Genomic DNA, 17,575 nt, shown 5'->3' with positions numbered 1-17,575 from the left:
AGGAGGGGGGGAAAGGGAGACGGGGAGGGAAATGGGAGGCGGGGAGGAGGCAGAAATTTTTTTTTCCAATAAAAAATTATATTAAAAAAAAGAGTTTAATAGAAGCTACCCTACAGAGGAGATGACGCAATTTCCATAAACCACAGGTGGCCAAATCCAAAGCTCAGTGCCAGTTATGGGATACCTCCACTCGAATTGTTGGTTGGGGTATCTCAGAGACCCCCAAGTCAACAGAGGCTCTTGACTGCCCACCGGAACCTGACGGTAAGACCCTACGGCGACACACTTTTGTACAGGACGTGGAGAAATGATGTTGGCAGCTAAATGGACATAGTACCGGGCTACCCCTCTCAAGAAATATTCCTGTAGCCATACTTTCGTGCAGCTCTCCGAGGAAGTTAGCGAGGAACTCACGGCCAGCTAACGTGCAGGGAAGGTGTCGGGGGAGTGCTCAGCCACAAACCACACAGCTGAAATTCCCTGAAAGCAGAGGGTACAACTTGGAAGAGGGGGTGGACAGATCGTAAGAGTCAGAGGTCAGAGAAGACCAGACCAAACGCCGTCTTCTGGACATGACAGGACCGGGGCACTTATGAACTCATGACAGCCATGGCTGCCTGCATAAGACCCACACAGGATCTGCACAGAATGGAGCCAGTCAACATTCCGGCACAGAGGGGGAATGCACGGGCAAGCCCCCAGCTGAGGAGATATTGACAATTGATGCAGGGGAGGGGAAAAGTCAGTTTCTCTAAGTGTGTGACTCTGGTAGGTGGGCCTAGGAGGAGTTAGGAGAATTGGGAGAGCAAATAGAATCAAAATATATTATAGGCATATATACAATTCTCAAAGAATTAATACAATATATTTTAAAAGCATCCCTTCTACATTCACGTGACATATGTATATATTTTAGCACCCCTTCTACATTCACGTGACGTATGTATATATTTGCATATATATGTATTTAAATTTAGCTTCTGCATATGAGAGAAACATGTGCAATACTTGCCTGAGACTGGCTTAGATTAACGCTATCTCCACTCCTATCTATTTCACTCCAGATGACACAGTCTTGTTCTAAGCTGAATGAAACTCTATTACATCTTCTTTATTTGTCTGGTGGGACAGTTGGGTGGGTTCTGTATCCTGTGTATTGTGAATTAAGCAACACGTGACCGTGGCATGATAACTTGGACTTCATGCTCAGCAAGGATCCTGTGAGTCATGCAAGAGCACACACGTATGTGCGAGTGTGGCATGCTAGCTTAGACTTCAGGCTCAGCAGAGAGCGTACGCTGGTTTCTCCTCCAGGGAGAGAGAGTGTTGTCTGCAGAGGTCAGGCTTAAAGTCTGCTATTCCTCCAGGATCTGAGTTACCAAATGAGCTCCCGGTCGCCACTGCTGCCGTGGCGCGGACTCAGGCAGAGCAGGCCACTCTGACTGGGTCAGGCTTCTCCACGTTAACGTGTAAAGGCCATTCTCGACCTGTCCAGTGAGCTGTATGTAATGGAAACAGTCCCTCGGTTTCTGTATCAGGGTCTGACACTTGGTCTTGCTCATCTAGGTCTTGTCTGGGTGAAGCTGTGGTCTGTGTGTGTCTATGCATGTTCGCCTGCGTAGGCACACTTATGTATGTATGCAAGTGTGCACACGTGTGAATGGAGGCCAGAGGCTGATGTCAGCTGTCTTCTTTGATTTTCACCTCATGACCTGGAGCTCACTTCCCGAGGGCTGGGATTATCTGCTGGCCCCCGAGACCTCCCTGCATTTATATAAACTCTGGAGACTGGATCACTGGTCTTCATACCCGAGTGACAAGCACTTAGCCATTAAGCCGTCTCCCCAGACTTCAGCTTTTCTCTCTTGCTAAGGCTTTTGGGAAAGAAAAGAAAACTCTTTTGAACTTTTAGACTTCTTCCTCATCTGAGAACCTGGTCTCAGCTGTTACTGAGATCCATGCCAGCTCCTGCCTTCTGAGGGCTTGCAAAATCCTGTCCACTTCCTCCTCTCCAGGACCTTGCCTTTCTTGCCAACAAATCCTGGGGTCCTGGGCTGGGTTACCAAATGTCCTAGTTTCTCAGGACTAAAGGCATTTCCTGGAACGTGGGGCTTCTGCTGCGAACAGTGGAAAGTCCCAGGTAAACAAAGACAGGCCGCTCCTCCCAGCTCTTGGAAAAAAACAGGTTTCTTTGAGTTCAAAGTCTTGTCCACATCTTTAGTATCAGAATAGTACAGAAACAGTCATTTTTTCTTCAAGATTAAATGTGTCCATCACAGGAAAATGTCCCAAGGGCCTGACATGTTCTTCCTAAGAGGGTAACAATAGTTGGCAGAATCTCTGCTTTCTCTGATTTCCTTAGCCGGGCTGCTTGCTCTCAACCCTAACTACCTCGTTTATATCCACCATAACACTGAGGGCAATGGTCCCTTGGATTACAGGTCAGTCTATGACTGATCCTTGTGCTTAGGACACAGTGAGGCCCAGCATTTCTGTCCTGGCTACAGCTACACTTCTGCCTCTTCCATTTCTTCATCTTCAGGCCGTTTGCCTGGGACATACCTTCATTTCATGAGCTGGCCCCAAGACTCCATAGCTGCCTCATGGCGGCCGGGAATCACCTCTTTCCCCATGCTTGTCAATCTTGTCTGTTCCTCACCCAGAATCTTCACTGACATGGAGGATCCGTTTAGATGAAATGCCACCCTCTTGCCCCTCTGTACAGGACCTCATTTCCCTTCCATCATCAATACACAAAAGCAAGACCGGCTATCTGGACAGCTCTCCAATAAAACTAAGGTGCAAAGCCCCAGGATCCCCAGCTGAGATGCTTGTTTTCCGCATCTTTCTGATCCTGGCCTTGCCTTCTTCTCCCGGCCTGCGCTTGATTCCAACCTGTTTCTGCTACAACCAGATGCCAGCCATGCATCCACCTCAGCTCTCAGCCTCCACATCACAGCTTGAAACGGGAATAAAAAGACAAGATACTGGCTTATAGCCAGCAAAGGGTTGGGGCAGCTGAGACGCACCTGGAAGTCACTAGTTTGCCATCAGTCAATACGGGCTCGCTCTAGACATGGGCCGTGAAGAAACAGTGGGAGAGCCAGAGTGCAATGAGTTACTGATGGTTCAAAGGACAGGAGTTGCCGGGCGGTGGTGGTGCCCACCTTTAATCCCAGCACTTGGGAGAAGGAGGCAGGCAGATCTTTGTGAGTTCAAGGCCAGCCTGGGTCTACAAGAGCTAGTTCCAGGACAGGCTCTAAAACTACAGCGAAACCCTGCCTCGAAAAACAAAACAAACAAACAAACAATAAAAACAAACAAAACAAAAAAAAAAGGACAGGAGTTGAATACCATGGATTCTGAATTATGATGAACATAAACTCATCAACCAAAGTCCAGAGGCAACTTTCACCAGGAGTAATTTTTTTTTCTCCTAATGTCTTCTCCCATGATAGCTGGTAGCAAGCTATTTGGACCCTTAACTCCATGCTTCCTCACCTGAAGACAGACCCTGCGTGTCTCCAATGGACCTTTATTCTGCTATGGAAGGCGGACCTATAATGACTAAGCTTTAGCACTTACTTGGCTCTTGATGATCCTTGATGACCAAGTAGCTCTGTGAACTTTCCCCCCAGGAAGCAAAGGACACATTTCGCCATCAAGATGACATGGCTCAGGTCTGTGGACCCACCTTAAATGCAAACATGGCAGCAAGAGAAACAGGGTGACCATTTAAGGATGTAGAGATTTCATGAGAAAAATGAGCAGAAATTTCTTCTTCCCTTGAGGAGCCAGGGGAGAAGAAATTGCTCACAGGCTAACAGATCACGATGGTGAAATGTGTTCTTCGCTCATTAGCAAACTACTTAAATTTTTTTTCATTTATGTATTTGACTTTTAGTAAAAATGTGGGAGGAATCAGGCGCTAGGAGGTTGTATCTAAAGAACCAACAGCAGGACGCGTGCCAGGCATTCTAATGTAGTGTCCTGCAGGGAGACTGCACCTGTGGCAGAATTTATTAGAGTCTTGGGATTTGAGATGGGAATGCTTTAAGTGTTCCCTGGAAGAACTGAGCTCAGAAGCTGTGAACCAGCAAAGACACTATTGTAAGCATTGCAGCTTAGATGGGAAGGGATCCTGGCAGTCCGGAGCCAAGGAATACCGCCAAGTCACTGTAAACTAGCAGCTTACAGCTCTGCTCCAGGGAAAGGTTTCCCCAATGGAAGTGTAACAGCTCTGCTCCCACAGGGGAATGTTTCCCCCAGAAGTTGCTACAACTCTACTCTGGAGAAGAGTTGCAGCTCTGCTCAGGTCCCCTGGAGGGTAACAACTCTGCTTTGCCTGGGGAAAGTTTCCCCAGTAAAAAAGTAAAAAAGTTTCCCTAGTTACCGTTCTGCCCCAGTCCAGCTCCGGTTCCGGCTCCAGCAAAAGTTGTTACAGCTGGGCTCCACTCGCAAAAATGTCACATCATACAACAAACCTCCGTCAAGAGATTTGCTGGGAAGCATCCAGGAGGCTGGCCATCTCAGGTGAGAAACAGCCCCACACTGAACAGGGCTTGTACAGGGTTTCTCGCGTGGGGAGGCGGGCAGAGCTTTTCAGGGTGGCTTGGGATTGGTGGATTTTTGTGGTCTGATTCTGGGGCAAGATCAGGGATTGGTGGGATTTCAAGTCCCTGGTCCAGAGGTCAAGTCAAGGGCAGGGTGCTTTGCCAGTGGTTAAGTCATGCTGATCACCTCAGCTTTTCCTGAATGCAGCCCACTTTTATGTTGGTGCCCAATGGGCATCTTATTCCTAGGCTCTTAGCACATTCCAGAAATTTGTGTTTTGCTTGCTCATCTCTTTCCCTGGGGATGGGTGACTCTTTATGCCCAGGAAGTCTAGGTTTTCTTTATGTTAACAAAACACCAGCACCATGCCTAACAGGTGGTAGGGGTCACGTACCTGTTTACAGAAATAACATGCTGGAGAAGGTGAACAGGCAAAGTGACCTTCCATGTAGCAACTAGAGACGTGCCTTAATTTCCCCGGTTGGAAGTTGAGGAGAGACAGGGAGATGATGGTGATTTTTATCATTTTATCAAGCCCGGCAGTGGTGGCACACACCTTTAACCTCAGTACTCCGGAGACAGAGACAGGTGGATCTCTTTGAGTTCAAGGCCAGCCTGGTCTACAGAGCAAGTTCCATGACAGGCTCCAAAGCTACAAAGAAACCCTGTCTCAAAATAAACAAAAAGAAAAAAAAAATAAAGAAAATAAGAAAAAGTCCTGTTAAAACTCTGTAGGAAGCCAGGCATTGGTGCCAGACACCTTTGGGAAGCAGAGCCAGGTAGATCAGTCCAGCAGAGCCAGGTAGATCAGTCCAGGACAGCCAGGGCTACACAGAGAATCCTTGTCTTGAAAAAACATACAAACAATCAAAACCAAAACCAAAACAAACAAAAAGCACAGTAAGGAACCTTCATGTGACCCGGCCATACTATTTCCTTATGAATGAGGGTTTTGTCCCCTTATTCTAAACAACATTTGTGATTTTTAGAATTCCTCTAGAACTAAGGATATTAACCAAAAATGCCATATCTGTATGTGCTTTGTATGTGAATACAGCATTTGAGATAGCTTCTCACCGTGTTGCCTAGGCTGGTCTGGAACTCCTACTCTCACTCAGGCAATCCTCACTCAGGCAATCCCATTGCCTCAGCCTGCCTGAAGCTGGAACTGTAGACGTGTCACGCCCAGCAGCCTGCCTATGAATTCTCAGGAAAACCACCGATGTGCTATATCCAGCTCTTCTCATTGGAACTCAGATTTCTGTCTTGAGTGGCAGGAGTCATTCCTTGCACCCAGAAGTTCCTGGACACAAGTCTTCCTCAGATGTGTGACTCAGGGCTCCTCTCTTGCAGGCATTCTCTTGAAAGTCTTTGGAAAAACAAGTACTTTTAGTGTCTGTGAAGTCCAGTTTTCTAGAGAGCCTTGCCTTACACTGAGTTTCAAGACCAGTGGTTCTAAACCTTCGTAATGCTGGGACCCTTTAATACAGTCCCTCATGTAACAATCATTTTTGTTGCTATGTTATAACAATAATTTTGTTACTGTTATGAATGATGATGCAAATATTATTTTGGAGGTAGAGGTTCATCAAGGGAGTCACACGGGTTGAGAACATTGCTCAGGAACCATTTGTTTCCTTTCCTGTCCTGAGTAGCTAGAACCTGCAAAGTGTGGCTCCTTAGCATTCCTGCACTGCGTGTCCTTGATTGGCTGGAGGTGGCGTCTCCCAGACTCCTGGGGGCAGGTGCCTCAAGTTGATCAATTACCAGGCTGGTCCCGAGGCACTCGCCGTTCAGAGCAAAGTCATTTTTTATTGTAATGAAAATTTAAAAGGCAGTTACATTAGTTACACATATACCCAGTGACTTTAATACCTGTTAGTCATACAGAACGCTCAAGAAATACAAATGATTTACCCACGGCACAGTTCACATCCATAAGAAGAAAGGCTAAATGAGAGATGAGTAAGTGCTTACTGTCCACGGAAGCCTGCTTGTGAATTTCCTCTTTAAGGACATAGATGGTTAGACAAAGCAAACTGCTGGACCCCACATGGCCTGTGCATGGCCATTATGCAACGGCCAATATACACAAGGCTGTGCAGGTTGCCTCAACAAACCCCAGCTCAGGGCACAAGGCATGGCATGTCACATGTGGAAGTGTGCCCATGCCCTGTGAGCTCTCTCTTCAAAACTGTCTCAGATTCTAGGCAGTGGAGGAAGCGAGCAGCCAGGTAGCTGGTGATGCCTCAGTACATGGAATGTGGCCAAGATACTCAGCTATATATTTTTGAGATTGGTCTTATGATGTCACCCAGGTAGATCTTGAACTCCTAAGCTCACGACCTTTCCTGCTTCAGTTTCCCCGGTGGTGGCACTTCAGGTGAGCATCAGCTTGGTAGGATAGGGTTGGGTGGACTGGCAAGTTAGGACATAGCAACCCACGGCCACTTACAGAGAGGGTTGCAATTTAGCCTTGCTTCTGTTGGTTAGCAAATGACTTGTTTTTGCTTGTGTGATAGGCCATAGCCATCACAAAGCAGGTGAGCTCACACTGGGGAGTGACAGCCCATGTAAACTGTGTCACATACCCAAGAAAAGCCCCAACTTCCCTCCAAAGTAAAAAAACCAAACCCACAGCTCCTTACACCTCTTAACTCACAAGCTAAAGGCCATGGCTGTTGTCATCCCTGAAAAGGATTCTCTACTCCTGAACTTAGCTTTGGGCCTTTTTCTCTTTTCTAACTTATGCTCACCACTTGAGGCCAGCTCCAGGCTGCTGGGGACAGAAGGTGCACCAGACAGCATACATAGGAGACCTACGTGGGATTCTGAGGCTGGGGTGAACCTCAGGCTGTGTTATTACTCTCCGTGGAAGGGCTCAAGCTGTCTGAGGACCTCTGGGGCCACAGTTTGTCAGGGACAGGGATCACCAAAGGCATTCTGCTGAGTGAAGTAGAGATTGCAGGTGAATCCTGTAAAAACCCAAGTACGCTCTGGATGGCAGGCAACGCTGAGGTTGGAATGCATTGGCGGTCTCTGGAGCCTTTAATCCACATGTTCATTCTGCTCTCATGGGTCCTGGAACCTATGTACTCCCAGCACCCCAGGAGCCAGGCAGCAAGGCAGGGCTGGTCTGAGAGCTTAGCCTCCACGTTTCTGAAAGAGCTGCAGAGGGCCTCAGGGCCTGGGTAGGCCTTGGTGGCTTCTCTCACACTTGGGCATTAGTGGGCTGATCCACGGCCACGGATTACTTAAGATGGGGCTCGATTAAGTGAAGGGAGGCAGGCAGCACTCGCCATGGCACATGGGATGGGGGAGGAGCGGCGGGACCTGAAATTGGGGTGGAGTCTGAAGCTCTGTCAAACCTGACTGACACAGGGACACAGAGATAAGCCAGGCAGAAGTTTCTAGCGGTTAGCTCGTAGTTCCACCGTAAGACCACTGTAAGAATGTGCCCAGAGCCGGGTCCCCGGCCTCCAAGGCCTGTCTGTGTTCCTTCTGAGGTACACCTGGCTTTTCTGTCTGCTGAGAACCAAGGCTCAAGGGGCTCAGAGCACCCTTCCCCACCCACAATGTGGCCCCATCTTCCTCGGTTACTGAGCAGAAGGTGTCAGGGACACTGAAAGGTGTAACCCTACACAGAGGGCCAGGTGTGACTTCCTGGATGTTGGGCAGGAAACAGCTCGGCTCTGCTACAGAGCAAGGAGAATGCAGTGACCTCTGTGGAATCAGGACATTGTCCCTCAGGCCTAGTAAGGGAAGAGTGAGAGCTCTCATAGGTTGCAAGGAGGAAGGGCTAAAAGCTTGACGTGGAGGCTGTCTGTAAAAGGGTCAGAGGACCAAAGAACTGACTTACAGAGTGAACGGCTTCCCAGCCCTGACTCCTGGGGACAGTGCTGGAGGGTTGGCCATCAGCCCAGCTTCCAGGCCCCTGTCAAGCTGCCCTCTGAAATGCAGCTGACTGGGGACAGCTTTTCCCACTCACTGGCCACACACGCCAACACGCCACAGTACATCCACCAAGTCACAACTTTGATTCTCGCTGCACAAAACACACCCGGCCCCAGGCCATCCAGGACAGCACGTGGACAAAGTCTCAAGTCCCAGTGCTCCTGGCTCCAACACAGGATGTGGAGGTTACTGCCTATCAGCCCGACCTGAAGCCCTCAGGCATCAGCTGTGAAAAAGCAGAAAGAAACCCAGCCTCTGCACCAGGCAGACCTGCTGGTGCTGCAGCCATTGCGGATGCCAAGCAAACTTGGTGGGTGCACACTGTCCATGAGGAGATTATTCACAATGGAATTTAAGGACCCTGGAGGCCCCATTCCGAGCACACAGATAAAGTACAATAAATACAAAGATCCCAAACCCAAGAAGCCAGGCCTGTGGGTTAGAGCCAGATAGATGATGCCATGTCCAGGGAGACGGGAAGTCAGGGTGGCTTCTAGGGACTCTCCAGCAGGGCAAGCTGGGTGGGTAGGGGTGGTCCCTTTGGACATGAGCATCTATGCCATGACAAGAACAGAGCCTGGGCAGTAGGAGCCTGGCTTTGCCTGAAGCTACTCAGAGAACGGAGGGAACATGCCCAGGTCAGCAAAGTCCTCGATGTTATAGTTGCCAGTCCCCTGTGTCGGGTCCCCCGGCATAGGCAGCATGTCCTGGAGAGGAGAAGAACAGAAAGCCCCAACGGTCAGCAGCCTCACCCGGAGCCTGCCCTGTCCCGGAGTCCAGCCCTGTCACTCATCCCCTTGGCCATCTCTCTAGTGAGCAAGTGTTCCTTTGCATAGCTTGGTATCCAGGATCAAATAATTTGGGGCTTCAGAGATCCTCAATACCTGAGCCCCCCTGGGAGCTGCTCTCCTGGGGGGGGGGGTCACGCTGAAGGTAAACACTGCCAGATCATAGCCTTTATTCTAAAGCTAAGTTCACCGGTGGAAAGAGTCCATCTGGGCAAGCAAGGCCTAGAGCAGTAAGACAGACTGAACAGTTATGTGACTGTCAACCAAGCAGGAGCCCGAGCAGGTAGGACCTGGGTGCAGGGGCCTGTCAGGGTTGGTGGTGCCATCCCCGAGTGAAAGGTTGGTTACTTTATCTAGTCCTAGTTGGCTAGACCTTAGACTACCTGTGCTGAAAACACTGGGGGGAGTTTCAGTTCCTTAGGGCAAAAGTTCCACTGGGCTTTTGTCCAATTCCCAGCCCATAGAATAATGGTGGGAAAAGAATTCTGCGGTCAAACGTGAGAGACCCAGTCCTTGCTGGTATCATAAAGGCTCTGGTAAATCCTGCAAGAAGGAAACCGAGTAAGTTGCTTTAATGGGTGTCTCACAAAATTACTGACCAAGAATTCTTTTTGGCAGCATGACCTTGAAGAGACACAGTGTTAGGAAATTGTGCCTTTCAGGGTCGCTGTGTGAAATGAGCAGTGGGTGAGGGCTGGTCTTTACAACGGGAAGGAAGGAAGTCAAAGGGAGGCTTGGGAAAGGCACCTCCCTGTGCTGGGAAGGGGGTACGACCCTGTGGATCGGAGTGACACCTAGATCTAGATCTGGGTCTGTGAAGATGACACTTGACCGGGGGGAGTGAAATGGGTGTGTGTGTGTGAGAGAGAGAGAATGGGACATTGAACCTTGAGCAGGAAGTGTGGCCTGAGCCTCCTACAACTTGGTTCTTGCCTGGAGCCTTGCTGTACAGGGCAGGCAGCACTCTGGGGGCCCCACAGAAGAGCCTAGGCGGCTGCTAGGAGGCTGGCTGGGCAGCCCCAACTTGTAACCGAGGGGAGTCAAGAAACTTATGCCTGCACTTACAGCCTTCCGGGGAAACCTGGGAGGCTGAGCCCTGTGTGATTAGCAGCCCCATGGCCTTGTCATCAGCACGGTGAGGTTGGTCTGTGCTGGGAATTGAGAACAGCAAGGCATGTCTCCAGTGGCGGCAGGGTGGAAGCAGCCTGGGACCCTCAGCCGGTATACAACCAGGTCTAGAGAGCTGAGCATTGCTCCAGCCGTCATGGGTTGAGGGTCTGGGGAAGGGGGTCCCGTCTCCTGGTTGCCATAGTGAAGAGGAGATAGGCTGAAGCAGTCTAGCCCCTAGGGACTGCAGCTCTTGGAGGTTGTACATACTGCCACAGTGAGCATCAAGGTCCTCTAGCCCTTAAAGGGGCATGGACCCTGCTCCAGAGTCCTACCGTCTTTGGCTCCATACCTCCCTCCTGGGCAACTTTGGGGTGCGGTTCAGTTGGCAGCCTCCTCTCTGTGGGTATATCTGAAAGGCCGAAGGCCTGTCTGCATCTTCTGTGTACCCGCAGGCTTTGACCGGGCAGTGGAGGACCTTCTACTTGTGGGCTTCCCATATTACAGGCTGGGCGGGATCTCTTGCTGGCTACCGGGTAGGGCAGGCAGAGGTGCAGAGAGGGGCATAAGGAAGCAGAGAAGGCGCAGGTACCTACACCTACGAGAAGGCGCTGCTCGCTGGATTTACCTGGAACACTTCAGTCTGGCCAGGCTGGTGGGAGTGCTGCTCACCGCTCTGCTGTCCGTGGTGCTGGCTCTGCCACTGAGACCAGACCTCCGAGGGCCGGCCCTGGAACTGCCCGCCACTCTGTCCGCTCTCGGCTGAAACATCCAATGGACACGACACTGACTGTCATATTCTGTCACTTTCCCCCATCCTGGTGCCACTCGAGGGCTCCACGTCACACCCAAACAGGCTTTTTTCCCCCCCTGGCTTCCTCCTTTCCCTGACAGAATTAGCTGAGCGGAGAAGAATCAAGGAAGCACTGTGAAACGTGAATGGTCGGCCAGGAAAAGGAGCTTCTGTTAGCATGTGCCTGTCAGGTGACCTGAGCGCCAATCCTCAGAGCCTTCTATGCCCGTGACTGCTCACGGCGGCCTCAAAACAGAAAATAGAAGGAACGAGAACTTTGTCTAAACTATTTTGGCAAATACACATATATATGTATATATATATACACACACATATATACATATATACACACATATATTAAAAAGAATATTGAGTGTATGTGTGTGCACTCATGTGCACGCGTGTGCATGCACATGCACATTCGCACACGTGTGAAGTGTGCATGTAAAATACAAAAGACAAGATCAGGTGTCAGTCCTTATCCTTGCAGCAGCCACCTCCTGTCATGGCCTGTAGACTGGGCTTCCTTTTCACTTCCGGTCTCTCCCCCATGGAGTTCATCACAGGGTCTTTTGCTCAGTCCCTGCTCCGACCATGGCTTATTTCACCAGAGTGCCCGTCCTGTAAGCTCACTGTCCCTACTGTGTTCTGAGTCCCCCTGCCATCCACTCCCAGATCCACAGGGCTCTGCCACCACCCTCCTGGGACAGAGAAATTGCCTACAGATGGCAGAGGGTTCCTCAAATGTGGCTTCATTCTTCTCCTCCGGCCTCACATCTCTCTCCATGTCTTGGTAACCCTACCCTCTGATCCTATTCACTTGGCAGAACTTGGATGTCACATTCTGTCACTTTCCTGGTCTTCATGCCCTCGTGTTCTTTCCTTTTTAAACAAATAGAATTTGTTGGCATGTGCACGTATGGTGTGTGTGCAGATGCACACGTGGAGGTCAGTACATAACTCTTGGGAGTCAGTGTTCACCTTCCACAGTGGGCTAAGGCAATCGTCAAACTCAGGTCACTGGGCTTGTACAGCAAACACTTGGACCCACTGGGTCAGCTCACTGACCCTGCCACTTGCTCCCTTGACTGGCCTTGCTCCTGCATTTTCTTGGTCATCTCATGGTCACTTCTTATGGAAATGTGAGCCCAGGGTCTAGTTTCAGTGTGGCCTTCTCTCAGTTTGCCCGCAGCACCTGCACCCCCTTTTACACAGTGTCCTTCACATTATTCTGACAGCCTAGGTGGAGTAACTAAGGCCTGGGTGTGCCAGGCTGCTCCGAGATGGTACTTGGAATGGAGGTAGCTTCAGTAAGTTCTTAAAGAAGGGAGTGAAGACATAGGAAGGAGGGGAGAAGGAGGGCAAGGAGACAGGAGGAAAGAAGAGATAAAGGAAGGCGGGAAGAGAGAGGAGAGGAAGTGAGGAAGGAGGGAAAGGGGAGAATGTGGACAGGCTGTGTTAGTCCTCTTTGCATCTGAAGCCTCCAGATGACACACGATGCATGATGAAGTTTCCTCAGTTGTACCTCAGGGATAATCAGAGGTAGCGTGAGGAGAAGCTGGAGAGGCCCGGAGACGATTGGCTGATTATTCATACCTGGGGGCACGCGGTTCTATTAATTACAGATAATATATTTCAAGATAAAATTGTTTTTTAGCCTTCTGAGACGGTAAATGCTGTTAAATATTTGCAACAAGGGAAAAAAAATCAATGAACGATGCTGTTTTGGGAATGAAATGGAACGCTGAAGGATGGAAAGGACAGTGTTCTGAAGCCATGAGAGCTGCGTACAGCATGGCAAGCTTGTCCCGGGGACATTATTTCAGTTCATTTCCAAATCTAAGAGGTGGGTTTATTATCCGTGTTTCTTCAGATAAGGAAGCTGAGGGCTCGATGTTATCAACAGATCTGTCCTGTTCATTTTTTATATAAACCTGGAGGCTGAACTTAGATCCTCCTGACACGGAGCCTGCTTGCATCCATCAGATAAATACAGCTTCAGTCTAAGCCATCGGATAGTATGGGGATCGGCTTCATCAGCTGAGGGTGGCAAAGGGTTCAGAGGTCGACACAGCTACAGCTCTTCTGAGGGGAACACAGGCTACCATGGGGTGTAAGAATAGGTCCCACCTAAACCAGTCTTCCTGGAGGAAGCCAGTGTGACCTGAATGAAGGGTAAGCGTGCCAGCCTAGTGAAGGAGACTAAAGAGGCCCCTAAGGTGTTTCTGTCGTTCTAGAACGGGACTAGTAACTCTTCTAACTACAAAATAAGCATGACCTTCAGCATGGCCTCTCCTGGCTGAGGGAGCATTGTGGGGCCTTCGCCTAAACCCCACCAACCTGCTTTGTGAATGGTCAGCATGTGGCCTGTTCCCAAGGCACACAAAGAACTCCTTTCTGGAATAACCAGTGGTCGCCAAATGTCATGAGCTGGGTTCCAGTCATACTGCCGTGATATCCAGCTGCTGCTGGATAGATGGGTCAGCGTCCTGCTAGGCCAGGTGTCTAAAGCACCGCACCTCCCATCTGAGGCAGCTGGGCGAACTTGCAGATCCCTAGGGCAGGTTCTGGTCCTGCGGGATGGAGGCAAGGCTGATACCTTGTATCTAGTTAGTTGAAACTTAATGATACACTTCATTCTGGTTTACTAACATTTTTCCTGGGAGGCTGTACTGACTGGAAATTGCCCTGGGATTCCTGTGAAGTCAGAACATGCTCCGCTGTCGGGTTTGGTGGAATGGTTCTCAGAGAAGGGAACCACTGGCCCTTCTCATTCTCACAGACAGCAGGATGCAGGCGGATAAACAGATGGGGAGACTGATAAACATCCTTCATCAGCAGACATCCCGCCCCAATGGGGATTAGCCCAGCCCCTCAGCAGTGCGAAAGCTGAGGACTCCTGCTGGGTAAAATGAACGGGTTTTGAGGGAGGCAGCTGCTTCCTACCTACCTCTTGAGCGGGCAGACAAGGACCCGAACTTTTCGGTCCTCTGGCAGGGAGCTCACCTTTCAACATTGATTAGTAGGGTCAGGTATGTGCGTAATTTCTCCAAATTTGTAGGCTAAAAATGTACATGGCTGAGATTTGGGGCAATGTTAGGGGAGGGAAAGGCAGGCTTGCGTCCTATTTCTCGGTGGAAGACACTTCAGATGTTTTTGGAATGATAAATTCCATTCTTCTCCAGCCTCCACCAAACCCAGACCGGGTGGGGCACGTGGTGGGGGTGGGGAAGGGAATTCCTGGTGCCTTCCAAAAGAGGCTTGTCCAGGGGGCACTGGTGTCTTCTGCTGTGGCCTGATTTGATCTGGTGTCACCTGTCTAGACTTGTGTCATCATGATTGAATAGCTGGAACTATCTCAGCCTAAAATTGAAAAGCAGATGCAGAGGCAAGACGTGGACATGCTGGGGCTTGCTAAGCCACTGTCTCTGCAAGCACACTGCCATGCAATTCAGGCCGCACATAAGCAATGGTGGAGCAAGGGAGGGAGGGGATTCCCTGCTTGTTTCGGCATCTTGAGCTATACTCTCTGTGGGTTTCTACAAGAAACACTGTACATCAATGACCAGATTGAGACAGAGCAATTAACCAGTTGGGGGACTCACGTTGTACATTCCCTGACAGTCACCAACTTGTTTTTTCTTAGCTCTAAAGCCAGCCTTCATTGCCCAACTTTGAGATACTGAACTGGCCCCAGTTTCTGCTGTGCAAGAGGGTGCAGAGATGTACCAAGACCAGCTAACATGATAAACACCCTGAATTTCTGGGTTGCTGTCTAGTAGGTATGTGCTACCAGAGTAAACACATGGGTCACTGAACCGGGCTTTCCTGCCTGTCTGTCTGTCTGTCTGTCTGTCTGTCTTTTCTTCATTCTCTCACTCTCCTAGTCATATTTCTAGGAACAAGCAGTAAAGGACTTGGCACAAACTGGGCCTGTCAAGAGCCTGGCCAGGTGATCAGGAAAGCAGACTCTTTTGAGGTCTATGCTAAAGAGATGGGAGGAATAATTATCCCCTCAGTGAAATAATGGAGTCACACCCTCTAGAAGCCTGGCTTACAGATATTTACGGTTAAGCCTGCCTGACTTTCTAAGTTCTAACTCAAGAACCTTCCTCTTTGAATACCATCTAAAATCCCTAAACACACTTGAGACAATGCTCTGAACTTTCTCAGTGTTCCTCCTGAGACCGTGCTTGCAGGCCTCCACTGCTGACCTTAACCCAAAGGCAGGAATTTCTCCCTTTTCCATCTCCCTCCTCTAGAGGGAGACATGCCAGGATTTACCATTTGTCTGTCTTGGTTGTTTTTCTCTAAAATTCCAGCCGAGAAGGAAGCTTGAGAATCATTTTATTAGAATTTTAGAGACCTTCTCGGTCAGCTTTTAAATAATTTTACAAAGGGGACTAAGAAAGCACAAAAGGGAACCTAGGTTCTCTGTGACATGGGGTGACCACAAACAGACTTTAAAGCCACTCCTCTGGGGACAAGATAGATGACCATATTCCAGGACTCAAGTAAGCCCATTCTGGTGGCCAAACCCCCAGTGGTTACTCATGGCTTAGATTCCTGGTGGGAAGATTTGACCTCAAGGCTTCTCTTTCCATCCTTTGAAACCTGCCTTCATAGGAAAAGTACATCTCTCCTTCCTTCCTCTCCCAGACTCTCTCCCTCGGGGATAAGGGCCAATGGTCTAATGACATTAAGTTTAACTCCCCTTTTCTCCCTGGGCAGCAGGACTATTCATTTGCATCACCACTGCCAGTTCCTTGGAGCCAGAGAGGCTGTGGGCGGAAAGGAGGAGAGAAATAAATCAAGTAGACTAGCAGAATTGGCCCACAGACCCCAGACCGAAACAGAGGGGATTAACACTGCCTTTGGCCAGCGGGGTGTATGATCCTAATGTCCCCAAGTAGTTGCTTTTTTTTTTTTTTTAACTGGATATAGTTGCCACATAAAGGCTGAAGGGACTTTAAATCTAAGTGAACTGTTCTAAACAAGATGCTTTCTGAGGATCTTCAGTGTTTGCCAACTTGGGACATGACAGAGCCTCCGGTCTCAGGCCGTACCATCCTCATGCGGAGCTAGGACCTCCATGTTATCATAGAACATTTCCTCCCTCCCAGTTCTCACGTGCTACCAAAGTAGCAACTCAGAAGCATGCTGAATACAAGCCCCCTCCCTCCCAGGTCTTTCATGGGCTTTTGCTCCATCCGCAGCTATAAAACCAAGGACCTAAAACTTTGGGAAATCAAAATAAGGCCCAGGTGACATATGTTTTGGTGTTCCTGGTTAAAACCAGATTTCTTTGTGGCAAGGTATGAACTCTCCCGCTTTGAAATGAGACCATGATACTGTCTACTCTTTTTTGTCTATATCTTTCTTCTTGCACACAACTCCATGCCAATGTACGAGATCTGTCGTATGTTCGTGAATACATGTCACTCACTCTTAATTTCACGTGTTCCCCTGTTTCCTGCCACACCTCTGCTAACCAAATTCAGGTGCTTTTTAAATTGAGGGGGGGAAATGGGGATAAAATTTGATCTCTACCAATCAAGACAGCTTGTAGTTGCGGCCCTCCCTGGCTGGGAAATCGTCCGTGCTGACTTAGGTATCCCCAGAAACAGGGAAAGCATACTACCCCAATTCTCAACTCTTGGGCTTTGGTTTTTAGCACCCAAAATAATTCATGCTTTACAGAATATCAGCAGAATTTATATGGAGGCCAATAAGACCATGCATTGGCATAGCTGCCAACTGGGACTTATCCCGAGAGACAGCTGCCCATCCTTGTCCACGCCTAGTCTATGCGATGCACCGATCCCATGAGGACTCGTGTCCTGTGATAAATGAGCATGTGGGACCCTGTGTGTGATCAGCCAAGTTGTGAGCCAACAACAGCCACGTGACCACTGAAGCGGCGGTGCCCATGTGGTTGCTTAGCACCCCAATGCAATCGAGGGCCCTTGATTACATGCCCCCAAACCTTTCTCTAACAAGGCATTCATTCATACACCCCAGAACCCCCTCCCCATTCTTTCTTCTTTTCACTTTCCTGGATGCCTGCCAGGATCATGAAAGACCCAGACATGGCACCATTGCAGTTCTTTCCCCGGCTTTCCGAGCACCCAGGATAAATTCCTTAGAGACCTAACCCTGTCCAGATGCCTCCTGGGCGGAGAAAGATGGATACAAGGGACCTAACTCTGTCCCCAGCAGGGTCTTAATGGCCGCCACCTTTAAGTTCTGCTCTCACTCCTGGTGTCTCCAAGCTTACTTTATTTTCTCCTCTCTCTACAGAGGAAAATCTGTGGTGGTACAGGAATTTGGGGCAGAGAGCAGCGGCAGAGCCTCTGTTCGAAAACTAAATGTCCAACTC

The 17,575-nt window shown here is 49.4% G+C and overlaps 1 protein-coding gene and 1 long non-coding RNA gene across 8 annotated transcripts in view; both read right to left on the bottom strand.

Moving 5' to 3' along the window:
- The window catches only part of LOC126508665 (uncharacterized), a 72,650-nt gene extending 67,824 nt beyond the window's left edge, over nucleotides 1–4,826 (bottom strand). For 2 of the 6 annotated variants that reach the window (XR_007593927.1, XR_007593925.1), the window contains exons 1-2: nucleotides 4,394–4,826; nucleotides 3,586–3,694 (exon numbers count right to left, since the gene is read on the bottom strand). This is a non-coding gene — a long non-coding RNA (uncharacterized lncRNA). Of the gene's footprint in view, nucleotides 1–113; nucleotides 481–3,585; nucleotides 3,695–4,393 lie in introns of those variants that run through there. The other 4 variants (XR_007593926.1, XR_007593924.1, XR_007593923.1 and 1 more) reach the window with 4 other exon arrangements.
- Nucleotides 4,827–6,346: 1,520 nt separating this feature from the next.
- Arnt2 (aryl hydrocarbon receptor nuclear translocator 2) overlaps nucleotides 6,347–17,575 on the bottom strand; it is a 144,296-nt gene continuing 133,067 nt past the window's right edge. The window contains exons 18-19 of one of the 2 annotated variants that reach the window (XM_050154055.1): nucleotides 11,000–11,165; nucleotides 6,347–9,215 (exon numbers count right to left, since the gene is read on the bottom strand). In XM_050154055.1, coding sequence (XP_050010012.1) covers nucleotides 11,002–11,165 — 164 coding nt within the window. In that variant the 3' untranslated portion in view covers nucleotides 6,347–9,215; nucleotides 11,000–11,001. The remainder of the gene's footprint in view (nucleotides 9,216–10,999; nucleotides 11,166–17,575) is intronic. The other variant, XM_050154054.1, reaches the window with a different exon arrangement.

The sequence above is a fragment of the Alexandromys fortis genome, unplaced genomic scaffold (assembly GCF_014885135.2).
Source record: "Alexandromys fortis isolate MF-2015 unplaced genomic scaffold, M_Fortis_MF-2015_v1.1 scaffold_86, whole genome shotgun sequence".
In the NCBI taxonomy this organism is placed as follows: domain Eukaryota; kingdom Metazoa; phylum Chordata; class Mammalia; order Rodentia; family Cricetidae; genus Alexandromys; species Alexandromys fortis.
This window is presented reverse-complemented; position numbering and strand designations above follow the sequence as displayed.